We start from the raw sequence: 22,660 nt of genomic DNA on the forward strand, positions 1-22,660 counted from the left end.
AGAGCTCGGCAGCTTTGGCGAATGATGTATTAATGATAGAATCAGAGGGAGAGAGACTGGGCTTTGGTTGCTGTAAACTCTCGCTCTCAGAGGTGAGCTTCTCACAGTTCTGCGCCTGAACTCCTCTACCCAGCAGGCCAAGCTTCTCACAGTTCTGCGCCTGAACTCCTCTACCCAGCAGGCCAAGCTTCTCACAGTTCTGCGCCTGAACTCCTCTACCCAGCAGGCCAAGCTGGTTAAAATATCCTGATTAAAGCCAGTTAGTTGTAATCCGGTTATAATGTAATGTGGCTGTAACAATCTACAGGAGCTGCAGACCTCCAGGCCTGACACCTAACGCTCCTGGAATACAGGAAGTCAGGGAGGGGACGATCTGTCTGACCACGGGCGTGTGGCAGTGTGCGTCTTTACCCCTCTCTCTCACTTTTGTGCATGTCTCACCATAGGCGATGCTGTGTGTATATGACGTGCATGTCTCACTATAGGCGATGCTGTGTGTATATGACGTGCATGTCTCACCATAGGCGATGCTGTGTGTATATGACGTGCATGTCTCACTATAGGCGATGCTGTGTGTATATGACGTGCATGTCTCACTATAGGCGATGCTGTGTGTATATGACGTGCATGTCTCACCATAGGCGATGCTGTGTGTATATGACGTGCATGTCTCACCATAGGCGATGCTGTGTGTATATGACGTGCATGTCTCACCATAGGCGATGCTGTGTGTATATGACGTGCATGTCTCACCATAGGCGATGCTGTGTGTATATGACGTGCATGTCTCACCATAGGCGATGCTGTGTGTATATGACGTGCATGTCTCACCATAGGCGATGCTGTGTGTATATGACGTGCATGTCTCACCATAGGCGATGCTGTGTGTATATGACGTGCATGTCTCACCATAGGCGATGCTGTGTGTATATGACGTGCATGTCTCACTATAGGCGATGCTGTGTGTATATGACGTGCATGTCTCACCATAGGCGATGCTGTGTGTATATGACGTGCATGTCTCACCATAGGCGATGCTGTGTGTATATGACGTGCATGTCTCACCATAGGCGATGCTGTGTGTATATGACGTGCATGTCTCACCATAGGCGATGCTGTGTGTATATGACGTGCATGTCTCACCATAGGCGATGCTGTGTGTATATGACGTGCATGTCTCACCATAGGCGATGCTGTGACTTCCATACAGCGGAGGATGACCGTCTGACTCTGTTCTCTGACCTGGTCCTTACTGTCCCCCAACCGGTCCACTAACGCAGGGACCACTGTGGAGAGATGTCAGCACATAATATAATACATAACCATGTACCCTTTATTATGTACATTAAATCACACACACACACACACACACACACACACATGACCTTAGTGCCCCCTAGTGGACTTGTTTAAGAAAACAACAAATGTCACAAATCACAGGTCAATCACACACACTTACTCACACAGAGACAATCAAATGGCATATTTGAAAATTTGACTTGAATCCATAATGAAACATTGGAGGTACAGAGGCTACTAGACAGACTTAATTAGACAGTGGGTCTCTATGGGACAGGGTTACTGTCGAGTTCACACAGTTGTCTGGTAGCAGAGAGACAGAGAGGAAACAGAGTTTGGACCAGACAGACAGAGAGGAAACAGAGTCTGGACCAGACAGACAGAGAGGAAACAGAGTTTGGACCAGACAGACAGAGAGGAAACAGAGTCTGGACCAGACAGACAGAGAGGAAACAGACTCTGGACCAGACAGACAGACAGAGAGGAAACAGAGTCTGGACCAGACAGACAGAGAGGAAACAGAGTTTGGACCAGACAGACAGAGAGGAAACAGAGTTTGGACCAGACAGACAGAGAGGAAACAGAGTCTGGACCAGACAGACAGAGAGGAAACAGAGTCTGGACCAGACAGACAGAGAGGAAACAGACTCTGGACCAGACAGACAGAGAGGAAACAGACTCTGGACCAGACAGACAGAGAGGAAACAGAGTTTGGACCAGACAGACAGAGAGGAAACAGACTCTGGACCAGACAGACAGACAGAGAGGAAACAGAGTTTGGACCAGACAGACAGAGAGGAAACAGAGTTTGGACCAGACAGACAGAGAGGAAACAGAGTTTGGACCAGACAGACAGAGAGGAAACAGAGTCTGGACCAGACAGACAGAGAGGAAACAGAGTCTGGACCAGACAGACAGAGAGGAAACAGAGTCTGGACCAGACAGACAGAGAGGAAACAGACTCTGGACCAGACAGACAGAGAGGAAACAGAGTTTGGACCAGACAGACAGAGAGGAAACAGAGTTTGGACCAGACAGACAGAGAGGAAACAGAGTCTGGACCAGATGGAGTTGAGATTTTCCTTAGAGGCACTAGTTTCTCTGCTACTGTTTTATGCAATCCTCAGACTCCCCCTTTGAACTTCAAACACACGCGCACACACATAAACCGAGGGCGAGGAAGGTTGCTGTAGGATGACATCACCATGTCACTCCCCCGCTGATGTTTTTTGGGAGGAATGCCTGTGTGTGTGTGTGTGTGTGTGTGTGTGTGTGGTGGGTTGTTGCTACCACAGCTGGTTTCATAAGCAACAGGGGCAATACGGGTCCAGCACACAGCGTCGGGGGGCATTGTTGCCGAGACGGACACACGTCATCGTCTGATGTTAGCATCAAACACACACATACTGAATATATGTGGGAGTTCAATGTGGTATTCACCAAAAAACTCATCTCTTCATTCATTGTCATTTTAGTTCTTTAAACTGTTGCATTAGAGGACTGAGGTTTCACTTCTTCTGAACACTGGACACACACTCCTCACAACGCTGGACAAGATGGCCACAGCCCATCATCAACGAGAGACAGGAACAGAAATACACAACACACAGCGAGTGAGTGAGTGAGTGAGTCAGTTCTGTGTAGATCACTAATGTCCCTCATTAATCACTATGATCTCATCTCACTCTCCTCTGTATTTGTTGAGAGAGGGCTAGAGCCAGAGGGCCAGAGGGCTAGAGCCAGAGGGCTAGAGCCAGAGGGCCAGAGCCAGAGGGCCAGAGCCAAAGGGCTAGAGCCAGAGGACGATAGAGCCAGAGGACGATAGAGCCAGAGGACGATAGAGCCAGAGGACGATAGAGCCAGAGGACGATAGAGCCAGAGGGTCAGGGCCAGAGGGCTAGAGCCAGAGGGCTAGAGGGCTAGAGCCAGAGGGCTAGAGCCAGAGGGATAGAGCCAGAGGGATAGAGCCAGAGGGATAGAGCCAGAGGGATAGAGCCAGAGGGCCAGAGCCAGAGGGCCAGAGGGCTAGAGCCAGAGGGCCAGAGCCAGAGCACGATAGAGCCAGAGGGCCAGAGCCAGAGGGCCAGAGGACTAGAGCCAGAGCCAGAGGGCCAGAGGGCTAGGGCCAGAGGGATAGAGCCAGAGGGATAGATCCAGAGGGATAGATCCAGAGGGATAGATCCAGAGGGCCAGAGCCAGAGGGCTAGAGGGCCAGAGCCAGAGGGCCAGAGGACGATAAAGCCAGAGGGCCAGACGACGATCGAGCCAGAGGACGATAGAGCCAGGGGGCCAGAGGACGATAGAGCCAGGGGGCCAGAGGACGATAGAGCCAGAGGGCCAGAGGGCTAGAGCCAGAGGGCCAGAGGGCTAGAGCCAGAGGACGATAGAGCCAGAGGACAATAGAGCCAGAGGACAATAGAGCTTGTCTAGAGGATATTTTTGCCCTGAACGCCAAGAGAGATATTAGACTAAACTTTTCCATTAAGGACATTACACACACACCACAGAGAGGAGAGGAGTGTGTGTGTTTTCAGTTGGGTTCAGGCAATGTCACAGAGGGTCGTTTTCCCTTTGGAGTCTGACAGCCTGTCTCCTCCTAGAGCTAGACTGTGTGTGTGTGGCCAGCCTGGGTGACAATGACAACTGGTGGCACCTGCGGCAGTGATCTGACAGGACAGAGTTATGTAAGTACACCACACACACACCAAAGGCAGATACAGGAGCAGTCCATGAGGGCTGTAGGATGTGTGTGTGTGTGTGTGTGTGTGTGTAAAGGGGTTAGATGGGTTGGTCCTACAGTAAGCCAGACGATGTGCAGCCTAAATATAGAACAGAGGATGAATCAGGGGAGAGAAAGAGTGAGAGAAACAGAAAGAGAGAAGAGGTAGAGGAATGTAAGCATCTCACCTGTCCCCAGGTATCCTCTGAAGCGCTCCCCCAAGCGATCGACAAACGCCCCGGCAATGTCTATCCCCAACAACGCCACCTACAGGACAGACAAACACAATACTGTCAACACAGGGTGACACACAGAGAGACACACACACCCTCAACACACACAGTATCAAAGTTAGAGTTCTGTCTCTCTCTGTAGTCTAGTTTTCCAGTGTGTGTGTGTGTGTGTGTGTGTGTGTGTGTGTGTGTGTGTGTGTGTGTGTGTGTGTGAGAGAGAGATTAGGATCTGATCTCATGCAGAGGGAGCTGTGTGTCTGGAATGCTTATGTTGGCAGACCACGATGGAAGCACAACATTCCAGAGAAAATCTGTAAAAATATTCCCCCTCTCCCAGAGAGAGAGATCCTGACTGCTGTTATTCACTATTTTAGTCAAACAGATTGAGAGGAGCCAGGTAACCACAGAGATGGAGGGAGATGGAGACAGAGGGAGAGAGAGAAAGAGGGAGGGAGAGAAAAAGGGAGAGAGGATGAGGGAGATGGTGAAAGAGGGAGGGAGAAATAGGGAGGTAGAGAAAAAGGGAGCGGTAGAAAGAGGTAGAGAAAAAGGGAGAGAGAAAGAGGGAGGTAGAGAAAGAGGGAGGTAGAGAAAAAGGGAGAGAGAAAGAGGGAGGTAGAGAAAAAGGGAGAGAGAAAGAGGGAGGCAGAGAAAAAGGGAGAGAGAAAGAGGGAGGTAGAGAAAAAGGGAGAGAGAAAGAGGGAGGCAGAGAAAAAGGGAGAGAGAAAGAGGGAGGCAGAGAAAAAGGGAGAGAGAAAGAGGGAGGTAGAGAAAAGGGGAAAGAGAAAGAGGGAGGTAGAGAAAAAGGAGGAGAGAAAGAGGGAGGTAGAGAAAAAAGGAGAGAGAAAGAGGGAGGTAGAGAAAAAGGGAGAGAGAAAGAGGGAGGTAGAGAAAAAGGGAGAGAGAAAGAGGGAGGTAGAGAAAAAGGGAGAGAGAAAGAGGGAGGTAGAGAAAAAGGGAGAGAAAAAGAGGGAGGCAGAGAAAAAGGGAGAGAGAAAGAGGCAGAGAAAAAGGGAGAGAGAAAGAGGGAGGCAGAGAAAAAGGGAGAGAGAAAGAGGGAGGCAGAGAAAAGGGGAGAGAGAAAGAGGGAGGCAGAGAAAAAGGGAGAGAGAAAGAGGGAGGCAGAGAAAAAGGGAGAGAGAAAGAGGGAGGCAGAGAAAAAGGGAGAGAGAAAGAGGGAGGTAGAGAAAAAGGGAGAGAGAAAGAGGGAGGTAGAGAAAAAGGGAGAGAGAAAGAAGGAGGTAGAGAAAAAGGGAGAGAGAAAGAGGGAGGTAGAGAAAAAGGGAGAGAGAAAGAGGGAGGTAAAGAAAAGCGGAGAGAGAAAGAGGGAGGTAGAGAAAAAGGGAGAGAGAAAGAGGGAGGCAGAGAAAAAGGGAGAGAGAAAGAGGGAGGTAGAGAAAAAGGGAGAGAGAAAGAGGGAGGTAGAGAAAAAGGGAGAAAGAGGGAGGTAGAGAAAAAGGGAGAGAGAAAGAGGGAGGTAGAGAAAAGCGGAGAGAGAAAGAGGGAGGTAAAGAAAAGCGGAGAGAGAAAGAGGGAGGTAAAGAAAAGCGGAGAGAGAAAGAGGGAGGTAGAGAAAAAGGGAGCGGTAGAAAGAGTGTGTCTCAGATTATGCTCTTGTGGAGTATTGAGACCAAAGGCGTCATGACATCATATGTTGGACCAGGTCCAGAGGTCTGAGGAGGAGGACAGAGAAGATGGCTGCTTACAAGACAGAGGACACACCGAGAGTGAGGGATGAGAGAGGGATGAGTGGAGGCAAGGCAAAGAGAGCAATGAAGGAGAAAACAGAAAGCAGAATAGAGGGAAGGGAGGACAGAGAAGAGGGCAGAGAAGAGAGAGGACAGGGGAGAAGGTTAGGACAGAGGAGAGATGACAGAGAAGGGAGGACAGAGAGGAGGCCAGAGGAAAGAGAGGCCAGAGGACAAAGAGAGAGAAGGGAGGACAGAGAGAAGAAAGGACAGAGACGAGAGGACAGAAGAGGGAGAAATGGGAAGAGAGAAGGAGAGAGAGAAGAGAAGACAGGGAAGAGAGAAGGAGAGAGAGAAGAGAAGACAGGGAAGAGAGAAGGAGAGAGAGAAGAGAAGACAGGGAAGAGAGAAGGAGAGAGAGAAGGGAGGACAAAGGAGACAGAAGAGAGGGAAGAGGAGAAAGAAGAGGAAAGGAAGGAGTGAGAAGAGAGAGAGTAGGGAGGACAGAGGAGAGAGTAGGGAGAACAGAGAAGGGAGGACAAAGGACAGAGAGAAGACACCCCCTCCCTCCTCCCTCCCAGCCATATGGCAGCTCCACTGGAGGGGTTGAGAGCGATTGAGGGGGCTGTGTATGTGTGTGAGTTTACCTGGGGGTGACAGTGGGGGAAGTCAGCAGGCTAGCTGAGCATTGAACACACTCACTGTGACTAAAGGGAGGAAGAGGAGGGGAAGAGAGGACCATATGTCCACTCAGGTATCGTCAGGCCCCTCTGATACTAACACACTGAAAACAACACACCAAACCTCAGCTGTCAGCCAGTGTTCATGACTCACTGTGCATGTTGTCTGGCTGGTAGTGACCTCGCAGAAACACACAATAAAGATGAAGTAGCATCTTTACCAAAACTGCCGGGTCAACTGTCAGACCAGCCGTCCCAACCAGAGGAAAAGCCTGGCCTCCATCTGAGAAGGGGAATCCCTTTCTGACCATGTTCAGAGGACTCGGATCTGACAATGGGAGAATCTCAACTGCACACTCCTCCCGTCCTCTCTCTCTATAAACCCACTGAGGAGAAGGTCACAGGGAGGGACCGTTGACCTTCTCCTCCAATGGGTTTTGAGAAGGAGGCGAGGGGACACCAGGAGTGTACAGTTGAGATTCTCCCATTATCTGAGACCTAAACACTATCCCAGGCTTTAGCTCAGCAGGGTAAGTTTAGTAGAGTGCAGCTAACCTGGGTTCCAACCCAGTGGATCAGCAGCTCTAAAACATTCAGAGAGCGAAGATAAGGCAGTCTGCAATATTAATGTGGCTGCTGTGGAGCGTGTGTGTTGCAGAGGCAATGGCCTTACTGTTATGTCAATGAGCATGAGGAGAATTTGCTGCAGTGTGTTTGAGAGAGAGGAAGAGGGAGAAAGAGGGAGAATGAGAGAGGAAGAGAGAGGGATATATTTAGTCCATAAATAAAAGAGGAAGCAGCAACATTGTCTCTACCTTCTTGCCCTCTGTGCTGTTGTCTGTACCATGTTTTGTGTTGCTGCCATGCTGTTGTTGTCTTAGGTCTCTATGTAGTGTTGTCTCTCTTGTCGTGATGTGTGTGTTTGTCCTATATTTTTAACCCCGCCCCCGTCCCAGCAGGAGGCCGTCATTGTAAATAAAAATGTCTTCTTAACCGACTTGCCCAGTTAAATACAAAAAATGACAACTCTCCTCTGTACAGCAGCTCTCTGAGTGAGTCTCAGTCTGTCTGGGGCTTCACACATCCTGTCTCTGACTCCATCACTCTTGACCTCTCTCCAACCTCTCCTCCTTTCCTACTCTGCATCAAATCTCCCTGTCTCCTGCACTCGCGTTTGCTATTCCTGAATCCCAATCCTATCTGCAGTCACGCTCCCTCTCAATCTCAGTCTCTCTCTTCTGTCCTCCCTCCATCTAGCGCATCTGGGCTGACTCAGCATCTTCACAGCAGCCAGCCCCTCCCCTTTTCTGCTCTCAGCCAATTAGGATCTCTAATTTGAAGAGAAGGGTAAAATCATGATGAATAAAAAAAATATATAAAAGACAGGTGGGACCTGATTCTAGATGTGTTCCTTTGAGATGCTGTGTGAATATAGACATGTACTGTAAACACCGAAGGAGCTCACAAGAGGATAGGGAGTTCAGTTGTAATTGGACCAGGCTCATATAACTAACTCAATCACACCCTGGTCAAAGTGATTATCGTGCTGATGTCACATTCTGTGTTTCTGTCAAACTATGTCATCCTATTATAATAATATATAACCCTAAGAGAAATAATACGATACTTTGAGCTGATTTCAGTTTTATTTCACTGAATCCTCTGGAAAGTCTAGTGACCTTTTTCATTACAGCCCGGTTCAGCCTGAGACTTTCCATGGGCTTAAACTCTGGTGTTATACCAGGGAAGGTAAAGAATCATCTATACTGAACTAGTTTCACCTCCAGTTGAATGTAACAAACATCACCTTCTGTGTCTGCTGCAGGGATTCATTCCATGGTTCAGACATAACTGTCTGGGTTTAGGAGATAACTTAGCAAAGAAAACAAGGGCCACATTCCAGCATTTTCCACAGATACCGATATGATATACTGAGCCAGTTCGTTTTGCATGGACCGGTGTCCCGGATGGGTGGAGATCTAATTTAAGGACCAATGGAAAGGTCTAACACTTTCAAACTCCACCATCAGTGGGCCATGCAAAACGAACTCGCTAATTGACACACACAATGGGTGCCCTGACCCCTCCCCCATCTTCTGCTCTAGTCTGGGTGCTCCTCTGACAATGGGGTCCTCCTCCAAGCACATACACAGCCCACTACTAGCCGTCTGTCTGGGCTAGTAAAACAACCAAAAACTGAAGGATCTCGAACTCAATCCCATCACATTGAGAGTCACAAGATAACATATCACTTGTATTAAATGTATTAGTACTAGATTATTCGCTGTTTATTCTAGCTAACTGGCTGAACAATCGTTGATGGTTAGCAGTTAGCTAGCGTCGGCTATCATTTAAGAAAATGTTACCCTTTTAAACTGCAGGCCTAGTTTGGAGGACATTAGTGGGCTGTTTGAATCAGATCAGCTCAATTCGGTACAATTACAGCTCAAAATACAGGTAACTCACAAAATAAAGGAAACACTTGGGAAAATGAGGGATACAAATTATATGGAAAGCAGGAGTAGTTCCTGCGCGCCTCAGTCAACGAAACACCAAATGATGAAACTGATCGTGGAAGAATGGAGTCGCATCGCCCCAACAGAGTTCCATACACTTGTAGAATCTTTGTCCAGGCGGCTCTTGGTGGCCCAACGCCCCTATAGACACCACGTTGGCGTTTCCTTTATCTAGTCAGTTACCTGTATCTGTTACAGTGAGACGGCGGGGGCAGTTCGTTATCCAATGAGCAACTTCTTTCTCGCTTCCTAGCTAGCTATTGTCCCCACACTGATCATCACCCCTGGCTAGGCATCCCTACAGTATATATTCCCTGTCGACATCCAATCACCACAAACATGTCTCTCAAAGTAACTAGTTAGTCAACGATTACCAAAAACAGGATCGATTGGGGGACAATGGACCTCTGCAAAGTACACCGCAACGTCCCCTCACCTTGTAGTTGCTGGAGTTGACCCATCCCGTCAGCTCATCTACAGTTTTATCCAGCCGTGGTTTGTCTTGCTCCACATCGGTGGACCTCTGCGGGTCGTTCAGGTAGTCTATGAGGTCCTGCCCGACCTGCAGCCTGCGGGTAACGTCTTTCTGCAGGACCTGCTGGTAAAAATAATCCATGTTGTCATGTTCCTCCATTGGGCAGGCAGTGCCGTGTGGCCAGCTCCTTCTGGGGCCAGCCGCAGACTACAGGGTGTCCTGGCGGGTTGGGTGTGGAAAAAGGTTCGCTCCGGTCGGTGGTCCCTTTCTTCTGAGCGAATGACAGCTGCCTGGACGCTTGGGTGACCGCTATTTTACGTTTGATCAACAACAAAACAAACGCCTGTCAAATTTGCTTGGCTAGCGCAATCACTTTGTCCAAAACACACACTGCTCAACTTTGATTTCAGCGAAGGATAGAGAATGTTGCTCTCAGATAACTAGTTAGCAATAACTTTCTAAAAGTTTTGAAAAATAAGACACATTTGCAGTAAAACTAACCGGGCCTGTATCAATCCACAACACAATAAAGCTACTAGTAGCTAAGCTAACGAAGTTAGTCACGCACGGTGGCAACACCTAGTGGATAGCGAGATATGTGGAAAGCAACGTTAGCTAAACTAACAGTTAGCTAGTTGGTCACAGGCCTGACGCCTATTTTCGCTTCATTTATGTATTCCATGAGTTGGAAAAACCTCTCCAGGGAGGTGTTGTCGAACCCTTGAAAATAAAGTTGCGCCAAAACTTCGAGAACAGTGTTTCAGCCTTCCTCCCACAGTTCCTGCCTACTTTTAATCCGGGAATAATCGCCCCTGCTAAACTGTCTAGCTAAACCCTCCCCCGCTGAAAGCCAGCGCCAAGCCGGTGACTGCAGTTGACTAGTAGGAGAAGACGACGAAGGGGTCCTTCGCAGGGTTGCCAGGAATTTATTATCCCGCACATTACTCTGTTTACTTTGAAATATTTTTCATATCTCTTTCTTGACACAAAAAATAACTGCTGTATATTTAATTTTGTCTACATGTTGCATGAAAATTATTTATATTTTAAGCTGTTTTCTCAGATGTTCCTCATCATTAAAATGTACATGTCATACTCAGGTGTAGCCCAATACTGGACTAATGGAGCCTAATGTGAGTTAGTCCAAGGACCGTACATGTTCTGTTTAAAGGGTGAATTGGCCCTGGAAGACAAAACAGCCAAATATTCCAACTAAACGTGAATTGATTCTCAATTGTGATACGGCTATAGAAACATAAAGCTTCTACTTTACTCTATCACATCAAAATAATTTCAAAGATGCAAAATACAAACTCAAATACTGTTTGAGCCTGTTAAACTATAAAAGGTGTGTTTCAATTGAACCTTTTTTATTATTATTTCTCACTGATATGAAAGATAAGTTCCTTGTGCTTCCAAAACCGCACCACAAGCAATGAATATTAATGTTCAGGCATTGTGGCTCTTAACAGAACTCTCCCCTACAGAAGCCTCCTTCTTCCAACAACTCTTATGTGTAATGCGATGGACCTGAGAGTCATTACCAAGGGCTAACTCAGGTGCAGTCTGGAAAATGTGCACACGCAGTAGCTACCTTACACTACATGACGACCATCTCATTCCAAAATCATGAGCATTAATATGGAGTTGGTCCCCCCCTTTGCTGCTATAATAGCCTCCTCTCCTCTGGGAAGGCTTTCCACTAGATGATGTTCCTACATTGCTTCAGGGACTTGCTTCCATTCAGCCACATTCAGCATTAGTGAGTTCGGGGACTGATGTTGGGCGATTAGGTCTGGCTCGCAGTCTACGTTCCAATTCATCCCAAAGGTGTTTAATAGAGTTGAGGTCAGGATTCTGAATAGGCCAGTCAAATTCTTCCACACTGATCTCAACAAACCATTTCTGTATGGACCTCGCTTTGTTGCACGGGGGCATTGTCATGCTGAAACAGGAAAGGGCCTTCCCCAAACTGTTGCCACAAAGTTGGAAGCACAGAATCGTCTAGAATGTCATTGTATGCTGTAGCGTTTAGATTTCCCTTCACTGGAACTAAGAGGTCTAGTCTGAACCATGAAAAACAGGCCCAGACCATTATTCCTCTGCCACCAAACTTTACAATTGGCACTATGCATTGGGGCAGGTAGCATTTTCCTGGCATCCACCAAACCCAGATTTGTCTGTTGGACTGCCAGATGGTAAAGCATGATTCATCACTCCAGAGAACATGTTTCCACTGCTCCATAGTCCAATAGTGGTGAGCTTTATACCACTCCAGCAGACGTTTGGCATTGTGCATGGTGATCTTAGGCTTGTGTGAGGCTGCTCGGCCATGGAAACCCATTTCATGACGCTCCCTACGAACAGTTCTTGTGTTGACTTTGCTTCCAGAGACAGTTTGGAACTCGGGAGTGAGTGTTGCAGCCGAGGACAGACGATTCTTACAGGCTTCGCACTTCATTCAGCACTTGACGGTCCCGTTCTGTGAGCTTGTGTGGCCTACCACTTCGCGGCTGAGCCGTTGTTGCTCCTAGACGTTTCCACTTCACAATAACAGCAATTACAGTTGACTGGGGCAGCTCTAGCAGGGCAGCTCTAGCAGGGCAGCTCTAGCAGGGCAGCTCTAGCAGGGCAACAATTTGACAAACTGACTTGTTAGAAAGGTGGCATCCTATGACGGTGCCACGTTGAAAGTCACTGAGCTCTTCAGTAAGGCCATTCTACAGTCAATGTTTGTCTATGGAGATTGCATGGCGGTGTGCTCGATTTTATACACCTGTCAGCAACAGGTGTGGCAGAAATAGCCAAAACCACTCATTTGAAGGGGTGTCCACATACTTTTGTATATATTGTGTTTGTTAACTTCTATTCTGTTGTGGTCAAGGAGTTTTACTTTTGTAATTAAATATTTAAAATAGTTTTTTGTTGTAGCTTATTGTCTAATATGACAACAAAAACACAACCAATGGAACAATAGGTGCTTAGTTTAAAAATAAATAAATTGTAGGCTCATTAAATATTATTCAATATTATTCAAAAATCAAGGGGCAAACATTGGCTTAAATGGCATTTGAACCGCATTAGGTTTTATTTCTCTAGGCTTTAGATCAGCGGGTTAACATAGTCTTGTCATGCAAAAGACACTTGAGCACACACATACACACACACAGCCACTGCAACTATCATGCAGATTTGAGTTGCACCAGAGGTAATTTAAATTAAACCATCCTAGCAATTTTGTGTGACTTTATCGAACATATCCAACCTCTAAATATACATCTCCCATCTCATCAAATTCCCCCACATGGATACCAAGACCCTCACGTTCTGCCCCCATATGTACATTTTCTCCAAACTGGCAACCCTGCTTTTTCAGCACTGCGCACAACTATCCAGTTTACTGCCTGACGGAAAATCCCCAGCCCCGTTACTTATTCACAAGTGAGAAGACATCACGAATTACTTGCAATATCTGGACAGAAACGAAAAATATGAATAGTTTTATAAAAGTTGAATCTTATTTGAGGAGGGAAGTAGAACATCTTTTCAATATGCTCCATGCCAGAGCAAGCTAAGTAACAACCTCTCCATCACTTTATCTGAATGTGGATACTACGGTAATATCACTGCTGCTGAGGGCTATTTCATAGAGATGGTCAGATTGTGGTAGGTCTATCCCATAGGTCTATCCCTAAAGTAATCATTTTACAGTTGATAATTTTTCCACTTACTGGTAAAGGATATTAAACCCATAATCTAATTTTAAAAAGGAAATATATGGAAGTTGGAGGTTTTAACACATTTGATCCTTACTGCAGCTTGGATGAAAATAATCATACTTATATTTTCTCAAAGTAAAATGACCTGCACATGGAGAATATATAAGATGTTGTTGATGGGTGTCCAGATTTGGGCGAGCATCTCAACCCTTGATCAACCTACACGGCTCGCCAGCGACATCTGCTGGTCAGGGTGAGGATTTCACACACACACGAACAAATTTCACTGTAGAGATAGTCAGAGCACATTTACTATCAGTTACTTTTATTTATGTTATGTTTATTTATTCATTATTTATTTTCTTCAACATAAAACTCCTGTTAGACCATCTGTCAAAGTGAGGCTGTTAGTATCACTGCCATGTAGTGAGGTCAGCAGGGCTGGGATCAATTCCATTTTTGAATTGACTCCAACCCTGGAGGTCAGTCAGCTTCACAACTCAGCACCAGCAGCATCTAAGTCAAACACTCATATTATATACGATACACCTCTGTCTGTCTGAGGCTTTACACACACACACAGGCCTCATCCCAAACCCACCACTGGCCCCTAGCCCTGACCCTTTATCCCCGGGGACGCCGTGGATAAGAACGCTCATGGTAGGTAACATAGCAGTAACATAGCTATACCTCGCCCTCAAATTGATCAAGGCCCACTTCTGGTAATCACTTCTTAACTCTCCCTTGAACATCTGAAAATAGGGTGGAATTAACCGTAACCTTGCCCTCGATCTCCATCTTGTAGACTGTGTGAAGTATCTGCCACGTTGCTTGTTTCCACTGCTCCAGATGTATTTATTTTTTAAGACGCATGATCGTCACTTAGGCTCAAACCTCTGGCTTTCATTTCTTTGAGGGGGACTCAGGAGTTGCTCAGTGGTCAAGAGGCTAGTGGTCAGCTTGGAACCAGGCCTGTGTGTTCCACAGTCACACAGTGCACAAGAGGCTAGTGGTCAGCTTGGAACCAGGCCTGTGTGTTCCACAGTCACACAGTGCACAAGAGGCTAGTGGTCAGCTTGGAACCAGGCCTGTGTGTTCCACAGTCACACAGTGCACAAGAGGCTAGTGGTCAGCTTGGAACCAGGCCTGTGTGTTCCACAGTCACACAGTGCACAAGAGGCTAGTGGTCAGCTTGGAACCAGGCCTGTGTGTTCCACAGTCACACAGTGCACAAGAGGCTAGTGGTCAGCTTGGAACCAGGCCTGTGTGTTCCACAGTCACACAGTGCACAAGAGGCTAGTGGTCAGCTTGGAACCAGGCCTGTGTGTTCCACAGTCACACAGTGCACAAGAGGCTAGTGGTCAGCTTGGAACCAGGCCTGTGTGTTCCACAGTCACACAGTGCACAAGAGGCCCTGAGTACACATGTTCCAGTGATGTAGCATACAAAAACAACTTGATGTCATCAGATGCTGTGCTTCTGACAGAGACAGTCCATTTCTGTCCAACGGTAACAGTTTGCTTTCATTATTTTCAAAAGGAGAGATACACAGATCTAATCTCCCTCTCTGGATAGACAAGCATGGACAATTACAATAAGCACTGGAAAAAAAGAGGGAAAATAAAAATGTGTTACTGGCCAACTCCAATCCGAAGGGGAGTTGCCATATTGTAATTCTTTTTTTGCCATCATTGCAAAACATTCTCTTTACAAACAAAAACTGAGTCTCAAATGGCAAGTTCTCAGAAAAAACATCAAATGTTCAGTTTTGTACTTCCAGTTTTGTACTGGTTTTCAGTTTGCACCTGGATGGGCGGGGTTTAGTGGTGTCCCCTCCGTAGATCCGAGTCTCAGAGAGCTATCCCAGCATCCTCTCTGCTCACACCCAGAATCACTACACTTGCCAGAATCCTCCTTTTGGCGTTCACAGGCTGGGTGTCCAGTGGTCGAAGCAAGTTGACTTACAGCACGGTCACACAGAGGTGGCGTGTGATTGGTTGAGATGAAGTCCACCCAGAGTGATGCGTTGTCCAGATGTGTGGTTAGAAGGGCAAAACGGTTCAAACTTGGCAGATAGAATTGTAACGTATGGAGTTGACATGATTACCAATGCTCGTTGTCACGTCTGTACTCCTATGTGCAAGTTCTGTACCATTGCACCTTCCTGAATAACACTGTCCACCATTTTGTGGGTTGTAGACTTCTGCCTCTTTAGGATCGTCCCCCCTCATCCTCTAGTCCAAGTGTTGGAGAGGAGAGGTCTGGAAGGGGAGGGTAATGTTGGAGAGGAGGGGTCTGGAAGGGGAGGGTAATGTTGGAGAGGAGGGGTCTGGAAGGGTAGGGTAATGTTGGAGAGGAGGGGTCTGGAAGGGGAGGGTAATGTTGGAGAGGAGGGATCTGGAAGGGGAGGGTAATGTTGGAGAGGAGGGGTCTGGAAGGGGAGGGTAATGTTGGAGAGGAGAGGTCTGGAAGGGGAGGGTAATGTTGGAGAGGAGGGGTCTGGAAGGGGAGGATAATGTTGGAGAGGAGGGGTCTGGAAGAGGAGGATAATGTTGGCGAGGAGGGGTCTGGAAGGGGAGGGTAATGTTGGAGAGGAGGGGTCTGGAAGGGGAGGATAATGTTGGAGAGGAGGGGTCTGGAAGGGAAGAGTAATGTTTGAGAGGAGAGGTCTGGAAGGGGAGGATAATGTTGGAGAGGAGGGGTCTGGAAGGGGAGGGTAATGTTGGAGAGGAGGGGTCTGGAATGGGAGGATAATGTTGGAGAGGAGGGGTCTGGAAGGGAAGAGTAATGTTCGAGAGGAGAGGTCTGGAAGGGGAGGGTAGTGTTGGAGAGGAGGGGTCTGGAAGGGGAGGATGGTGTTGGAGGGGTCTGGAAGGGGTCTGGAAGGGGAGGGAGGCTAGACTCACAGAGTTCTGTCAGAGAAAAAAGACCCCTCACACTCCCCTCCCTCCACCCGAGTAGGAGATTGCGGTGCAGATCAGCAAGAGTCCAACTGATCAATTGATCATTTATCAGTAGTGATCAATCAGTCTGTATTGATCAGAGACCTGTAGTGACCAGTAGGTCCAGGGTGTTTACCAGGGTCGTGTTCAGGAAGTCAGACTGTAGAAAAACAGTTCGCAACAGAATTATATATTTTTTTGTTTATCATTGGAAAAATTCAGAACCTCTCATTTTTGAATAACCTTCTTCTGTTTACTGCCTACTGAAGAAGACCGTGTGGTTCATAGGGTCCAGGGTTTTGTTTTGTAGTCGTGGTAGGGTTCAGGGTGTTGTAGTTGTGGTGGGGTCCAGTGTGTTGTGGTGTAGTCGTGGTGGCATCCAGTGTGTTGTGGTGTAGTTGTGGTGGCATCCAGTGTGTTGTGGTGTAGTTCTGTTGTGGTGGGGTCCAGGGTGTTGTGGTGTAGTCGTGGTGCGGATCAGGGTGTTGTGTTGTAGTCGTGGTGGGGTTCAGGGTGTTTGTGGTGTAGTTGTGGTGGGGTTCAGGGTATTGTGGTGTAGTTGTGTAGTGGTGGGTTTCGGGGTGTTGTGGTGTAGTTGTGGTGGGGTTCAGGGTATTGTGGTGTAGTTGTGTAGTGGTGGGGTTCAGGGTATTGTGGTGTAGTTGTGTAGTGGTGGGGTTCAGGGTGTTGTGGTGTAGTTGTGTTGTGGTGGGGTCTAGTGTGTTGTGGTATAGTCGTGGTGGGGTCCAGTGTGTTGTGATCATGGTGGGGTCCAGGGTGTTGTGGTGTAGTTGTGTGGTGGAGGGGTTCAGGGTGTTTTGGTGTAGTTGTGTAGTGGTGGGGTTCAGGGTATTGTGGTATAGTTGTGTGGTGGTGGGGTTCAGGGTGTTGTGGTGTTGTCGTGGTGGGGTTCAGGGTATTGTGGTGTAGTTGTGGTGGGGCTCAGTGTGTTTGTGGTGTAGTTGTGGTGGGGCTCAGGGTGTTTGTGGTGTAGTTGTGGTGGAGCTCAGGGTGTTTGTGGTGGGGGTTAGGGTGTTTGTGGTGGGGGTCAGGGTGTTTGTGGTGTAGTTGTGGTGGGGTTCAGGGTATTGTGGTGTAGTTGTGTAGTGGTGGGGTTCAAGGTGTTGTGGTGTAGTTGTGGTGGGGTTCAGGGAGTAGTCGTGTTGTGGTGGGGTTCAAGGTGTTGTGGTGTAGTTGTGGTGGGGTTCAGGGAGCAGTTGTGGTGGGGTTCGGGTATTGTGGTGTAGTTGTGTTGTGGTGGGGTTCATGGTATTGTGGTGTAGTTGTGTAGTGGTGGGGTTCAGGGTATTGTGGTATAGTTGTGTAGTGGTGGGGTTCAGGGTATTGTGGTGTAGTTGTGTAGTGGTGGGGTTCGGGGTATTGTGGTGTAGTTGTGTAGTGGTGGGGTTCAGGGTATTGTGGTATAGTTGTGTAGTGGTGGGGTTCGGGGTATTGTGGTATAGTTGTGTAGTGGTGGGGTTCAGGGTATTGTGGTGTAGTTGTGTAGTGGTGGGGTTCAGGGTATTGTGGTGTAGTTGTGTAGTGGTGGGGTTCAAGGTGTTGTGGTGTAGTTGTGGTGGGGTTCAGGGTGTTGTGGTGTAGTTGTTTAGTGGTGGGGTTCAGGGTATTGTGGTGTAGTTGTGGTAGGGTTCAGGGAGTAGTTGTGTTGTGGTGGGGTTCAAGGTGTTGTGGTGTAGTTGTGGTGGGGTTCAGGGTGTTGTGGTGTAGTTGTTTAGTGGTGGGGTTCAGGGTATTGTGGTGTAGTTGTGGTGGGGTTCAGGGTATTGTGGTGTAGTTGTGTTGTGGTGGGCTTCAAGGTGTAGTTGTGTTGTGGTGGGGTTCAGGGTGTTGTGTGGTGGTGTAGTTGTGTTGTGGTGGGGTTCAGGGTGTTGTGTGGTGGTGTAGTTGTGTTGTGGTGGGGCTCAGTGTGTTTGTGGTGTAGTTGTGGTGGGGCTCAGGGTGTTTGTGGTGTAGTTGTGGTGGGGTTCAGGGTGTTTAAGTGTAGTTGTGGTGGGGTTCAGGGTGTTTGTGGTGCAGTTGTGGTGGGGTTCAGGGTATTGTGGTGTAGTTGTGTTGTGGTGGGGTTCAGGGTGTTGTGGTGTAGTTGTGGTGAGGTTCAGGGTGTTGTGGTGTAGTGGTGGTGGGGTTCAGGGTATTGTGGTGTAGTTGTGTAGTGGTGGGGTTCAGGGTGTTGTGGTGTAGTTGTGTAGTGGTGGGGTTCAGGGTGTTGTGGTGTAGTTGTGTAGTGGTGGGGTTCAGGGTGTTGTGGTATAGTGGTGGGGTTCAGGGTGTTGTGGTATAGTTGTGGTGGGGTTCAAGGTGTTGTGGTGTAGTTGTGGTGGGGTTCAGGGTATTGTGGTGTAGTTGTGTTGTGGTGGGGTTCAGGGTCTAGTTGTGTTGTGGTGGGGTTCAGGGTGTAGTTGTGTTGTGGTGGGGTTCAGGGTATTGTGGTGTAGTTGTGGTGGGGTTCAGGGTATTGTGGTGTAGTTGTGTTGTGGTGGGGTTCAGGGTGTAGTTGTGTTGTGGTGTGGTTTAGGGTATTGTGGTGTAGTTGTGGTGGGGTTCATGGTGTTGTGGTATAGTTGTGTTGTGGTGGGGTTTAGGGTGTTGTGGTTTAGTTGTGGTGGGGTTCAGGTTGTTGTGGTGTAGTTGTGGTGGGGTTCAGGGTATTGTGGTGTAGTTGTGTTGTGGTGGGGTTCAGGGTGTAGTTGTGTTGTGGTGTGGTTTAGGGTATTGTGGTGTAGTTGTGGTGGGGTTCATGGTGTTGTGGTATAGTTGTGTTGTGGTGGGGTTCAGGGTGTTGTGGTTTAGTTGTGGTGGGGTTCAGGTTGTTGTGGTGTAGTTGTGGTGGGGTTCAGGGTGTTGTGGTATAGTTGTGTAGTTGTGTTGTGGTGGGGTTCAGGGTGTTGTGTGGTGGTGTAGTTGTGTTGTGGTGGGGCTCAGTGTGTTTGTGGTGTAGTTGTGGTGGGGCTCAGGGTGTTTGTGGTGTAGTTGTGGTGGGGTTCAGGGTGTTTGTGGTGCAGTTGTGGTGGGGTTCAGGGTATTGTGGTGTAGTTGTGTTGTGGTGGGGTTCAGGGTGTTGTGGTGTAGTTGTGGTGAGGTTCAGGGTGTTGTGGTGTAGTGGTGGTGGGGTTCAGGGTATTGTGGTGTAGTTGTGTAGTGGTGGGGTCCAGGGTGTTGTGGTGTAGTTGTGTAGTGCTGGGGTTCAGGGTGTTGTGGTGTAGTTGTGTAGTGGTGGGGTTCAGGGTGTTGTGGTATAGTGGTGGGGTTCAGGGTGTTGTGGTATAGTTGTGGTGGGGTGCAAGGTGTTGTGGTGTAGTTGTGGTGGGGTTCAGGGTATTGTGGTGTAGTTGTGTTGTGGTGGGGTTCAGGGTGTAGTTGTGTTGTGGTGGGGTTCAGGGTATTGTGGTGTAGTTGTGGTGGGGTTCAGGGTATTGTGGTGTAGTTGTGTTGTGGTGGGGTTCAGGGTGTAGTTGTGTTGTGGTGGGGTTTAGGGTATTGTGGTGTAGTTGTGGTGGGGTTCATGGTGTTGTGGTATAGTTGTGTTGTGGTGGGGTTCAGTGTGCTGTGGTTTAGTTGTGGTGGGGTTCAGGTTGTTGTGGTGTAGTTGTGGTGGGGTTCAGGGTGTTGTGGTATAGTTGTGTAGTTGTGTTGTGGTGGGGTTCAGGGTGTTGTGGTGTAGTTGTGTAGTGGTGGGGTTCAGGGTATTGTGGTGTAGTTGTGTTGTGGTGGGGTTCAGGGTGTTGTGGTGTAGTTGTGGTGGGGTTCAGGGTATTGTGGTGTAGTGGTGTAGTGGTGGGGTTCAAGGTGTTGTGGTGTAGTTGTGGTGGGGTTCAGGAAGCAGTTGTGTTGTGGTGGGGTTCAGGGTATTTTGGTGTAGTTGTGGTGGGGTTCAGGGTATTGTGGTGTAGTTGTGTTGTGGTGGGGTTCAGGGTGTTGTGGTGTAGTTGTGGTGAGGTTCAGGGTGTTGTGGTGTAGTGGTGGTGGGGTTCAGGGTATTGTGGTGTAGTTGTGTAGTGGTGGGGTTCAGGGTGTTGTGGTGTAGTTGTGTAGTGCTGGGGTTCAGGGTGTTGTGGTGTAGTTGTGTAGTGGTGGGGTTCAGGGTGTTGTGGTATAGTGGTGGGGTTCAGGGTGTTGTGGTATAGTTGTGGTGGGGTTCAAGGTGTTGTGGTGTAGTTGTGGTGGGGTTCAGGGTATTGTGGTGTAGTTGTGTTGTGGTGGGGTTCAGGGTCTAGTTGTGTTGTGGTGGGGTTCAGGGTGTAGTTGTGTTGTGGTGGGGTTCAGGGTATTGTGGTGTAGTTGTGGTGGGGTTCAGGGTATTGTGGTGTAGTTGTGTTGTGGTGGGGTTCAGGGTGTAGTTGTGTTGTGGTGTGGTTTAGGGTATTGTGGTGTAGTTGTGGTGGGGTTCATGGTGTTGTGGTATAGTTGTGTTGTGGTGGGGTTCAGGGTGTTGTGGTTTAGTTGTGGTGGGGTTCAGGTTGTTGTGGTGTAGTTGTGGTGGGGTTCAGGGTATTGTGGTGTAGTTGTGTTGTGGTGGGGTTCAGGGTGTAGTTGTGTTGTGGTGTGGTTTAGGGTATTGTGGTGTAGTTGTGGTGGGGTTCATGGTGTTGTGGTATAGTTGTGTTGTGGTGGGGTTCAGGGTGTTGTGGTTTAGTTGTGGTGGGGTTCAGGTTGTTGTGGTGTAGTTGTGGTGGGGTTCAGGGTGTTGTGGTATAGTTGTGTAGTTGTGTTGTGGTGGGGTTCAGGGTGTTGTGTGGTGGTGTAGTTGTGTTGTGGTGGGGCTCAGTGTGTTTGTGGTGTAGTTGTGGTGGGGCTCAGGGTGTTTGTGGTGTAGTTGTGGTGGGGTTCAGGGTGTTTGTGGTGCAGTTGTGGTGGGGTTCAGGGTATTGTGGTGTAGTTGTGTTGTGGTGGGGTTCAGGGTGTTGTGGTGTAGTTGTGGTGAGGTTCAGGGTGTTGTGGTGTAGTGGTGGTGGGGTTCAGGGTATTGTGGTGTAGTTGTGTAGTGGTGGGGTCCAGGGTGTTGTGGTGTAGTTGTGTAGTGCTGGGGTTCAGGGTGTTGTGGTGTAGTTGTGTAGTGGTGGGGTTCAGGGTGTTGTGGTATAGTGGTGGGGTTCAGGGTGTTGTGGTATAGTTGTGGTGGGGTGCAAGGTGTTGTGGTGTAGTTGTGGTGGGGTTCAGGGTATTGTGGTGTAGTTGTGTTGTGGTGGGGTTCAGGGTGTAGTTGTGTTGTGGTGGGGTTCAGGGTATTGTGGTGTAGTTGTGGTGGGGTTCAGGGTATTGTGGTGTAGTTGTGTTGTGGTGGGGTTCAGGGTGTAGTTGTGTTGTGGTGGGGTTTAGGGTATTGTGGTGTAGTTGTGGTGGGGTTCATGGTGTTGTGGTATAGTTGTGTTGTGGTGGGGTTCAGTGTGCTGTGGTTTAGTTGTGGTGGGGTTCAGGTTGTTGTGGTGTAGTTGTGGTGGGGTTCAGGGTGTTGTGGTATAGTTGTGTAGTTGTGTTGTGGTGGGGTTCAGGGTGTTGTGGTGTAGTAGTGTAGTGGTGGGGTTCAGGGTATTGTGGTGTAGTTGTGTTGTGGTGGGGTTCAGGGTGTTGTGGTGTAGTTGTGGTGGGGTTCAGGGTATTGTGGTGTAGTGGTGTAGTGGTGGGGTTCAAGGTGTTGTGGTGTAGTTGTGGTGGGGTTCAGGAAGCAGTTGTGTTGTGGTGGGGTTCAGGGTATTTTGGTGTAGTTGTGGTGGGGTTCAGGGTATTGTGGTGTAGTTGCGTTGTGGTGGGGTTCATGGTGTTGTGGTGTAGTTGTGGTGGGGTTCAGGGTATTGTGGTATAGTTGTGTAGTTGTGTTGTGGTGTAGTTGTGGTGGGGTTCAAGGTGTTTTGGTATAGTGGTGGGGTTCAGGGTGTTGTGGTGCAGTTGTGGTGGGGTTCAGGGTATTGTGGTATAGTTGTGTAGTTGTGTTGTGGTGTAGTTGTGGTGGGGTTCAAGGTGTTGTTGTATAGTGGTGGGGTTCAGGGTGTTGTGGTATAGTTGTGGTGGGGTTCAGAGTGTTGTGGTGGGGTTCAGGGTGTTGTGGTGTAGTTGTGTTGTGGTGGGGTTCAGGGTGTTGTGGTGTAGTTGTGGTGGGGTTCAGGGTGTTGTGGTGTAGTTGTGGTGGGGTTCATTGTGTTGTGGTATAGTTGTGTTGTGGTGGGGTTCAGGGTGTTGTGGTGTAGTTGTGGTGGGGTTCAGGGTGTTGTGGTGGTGGGGTTCAAGGTGTTGTGGTATAGTTGTGGTGGGGTTCAGGGTGTTGTGGTATAGTTGTGGTGGGGTTCAGGGTATTTTGGTGTAGTTGTGGTAGGGTTCGGGGTATTGTGGTGTAGTTGTTTAGTGGTGGGGTTCAAGGTGTTGTGGTGTAGTTG

At 48.5% G+C, this 22,660-nt stretch overlaps 1 protein-coding gene across 46 annotated transcripts in view; it reads right to left on the bottom strand.

Moving 5' to 3' along the window:
* clasp2 (cytoplasmic linker associated protein 2) overlaps window positions 1-10,508 on the bottom strand; it is a 93,464-nt gene extending 82,956 nt beyond the window's left edge. For 29 of the 46 annotated variants that reach the window (XM_036953193.1, XM_036953186.1, XM_036953210.1 and 26 more), the window contains exons 1-3: window positions 9,572-10,501; window positions 4,207-4,285; window positions 1,183-1,286 (exon numbers count right to left, since the gene is read on the bottom strand). In XM_036953193.1, the coding sequence (XP_036809088.1) occupies window positions 1,183-1,286; window positions 4,207-4,285; window positions 9,572-9,769 (381 nt within the window). In that variant the 5' untranslated portion in view covers window positions 9,770-10,501. Of the gene's footprint in view, window positions 1-1,182; window positions 1,287-4,206; window positions 4,286-9,571 lie in introns of all 46 variants that reach the window. The other 17 variants (XM_036953191.1, XM_036953169.1, XM_036953174.1 and 14 more) reach the window with 3 other exon arrangements.
* Window positions 10,509-22,660: the final 12,152 nt, after the last annotated feature.

Source organism: Oncorhynchus mykiss, chromosome 18, assembly GCF_013265735.2.
Source record: "Oncorhynchus mykiss isolate Arlee chromosome 18, USDA_OmykA_1.1, whole genome shotgun sequence".
NCBI lineage: Eukaryota > Metazoa > Chordata > Actinopteri > Salmoniformes > Salmonidae > Oncorhynchus > Oncorhynchus mykiss.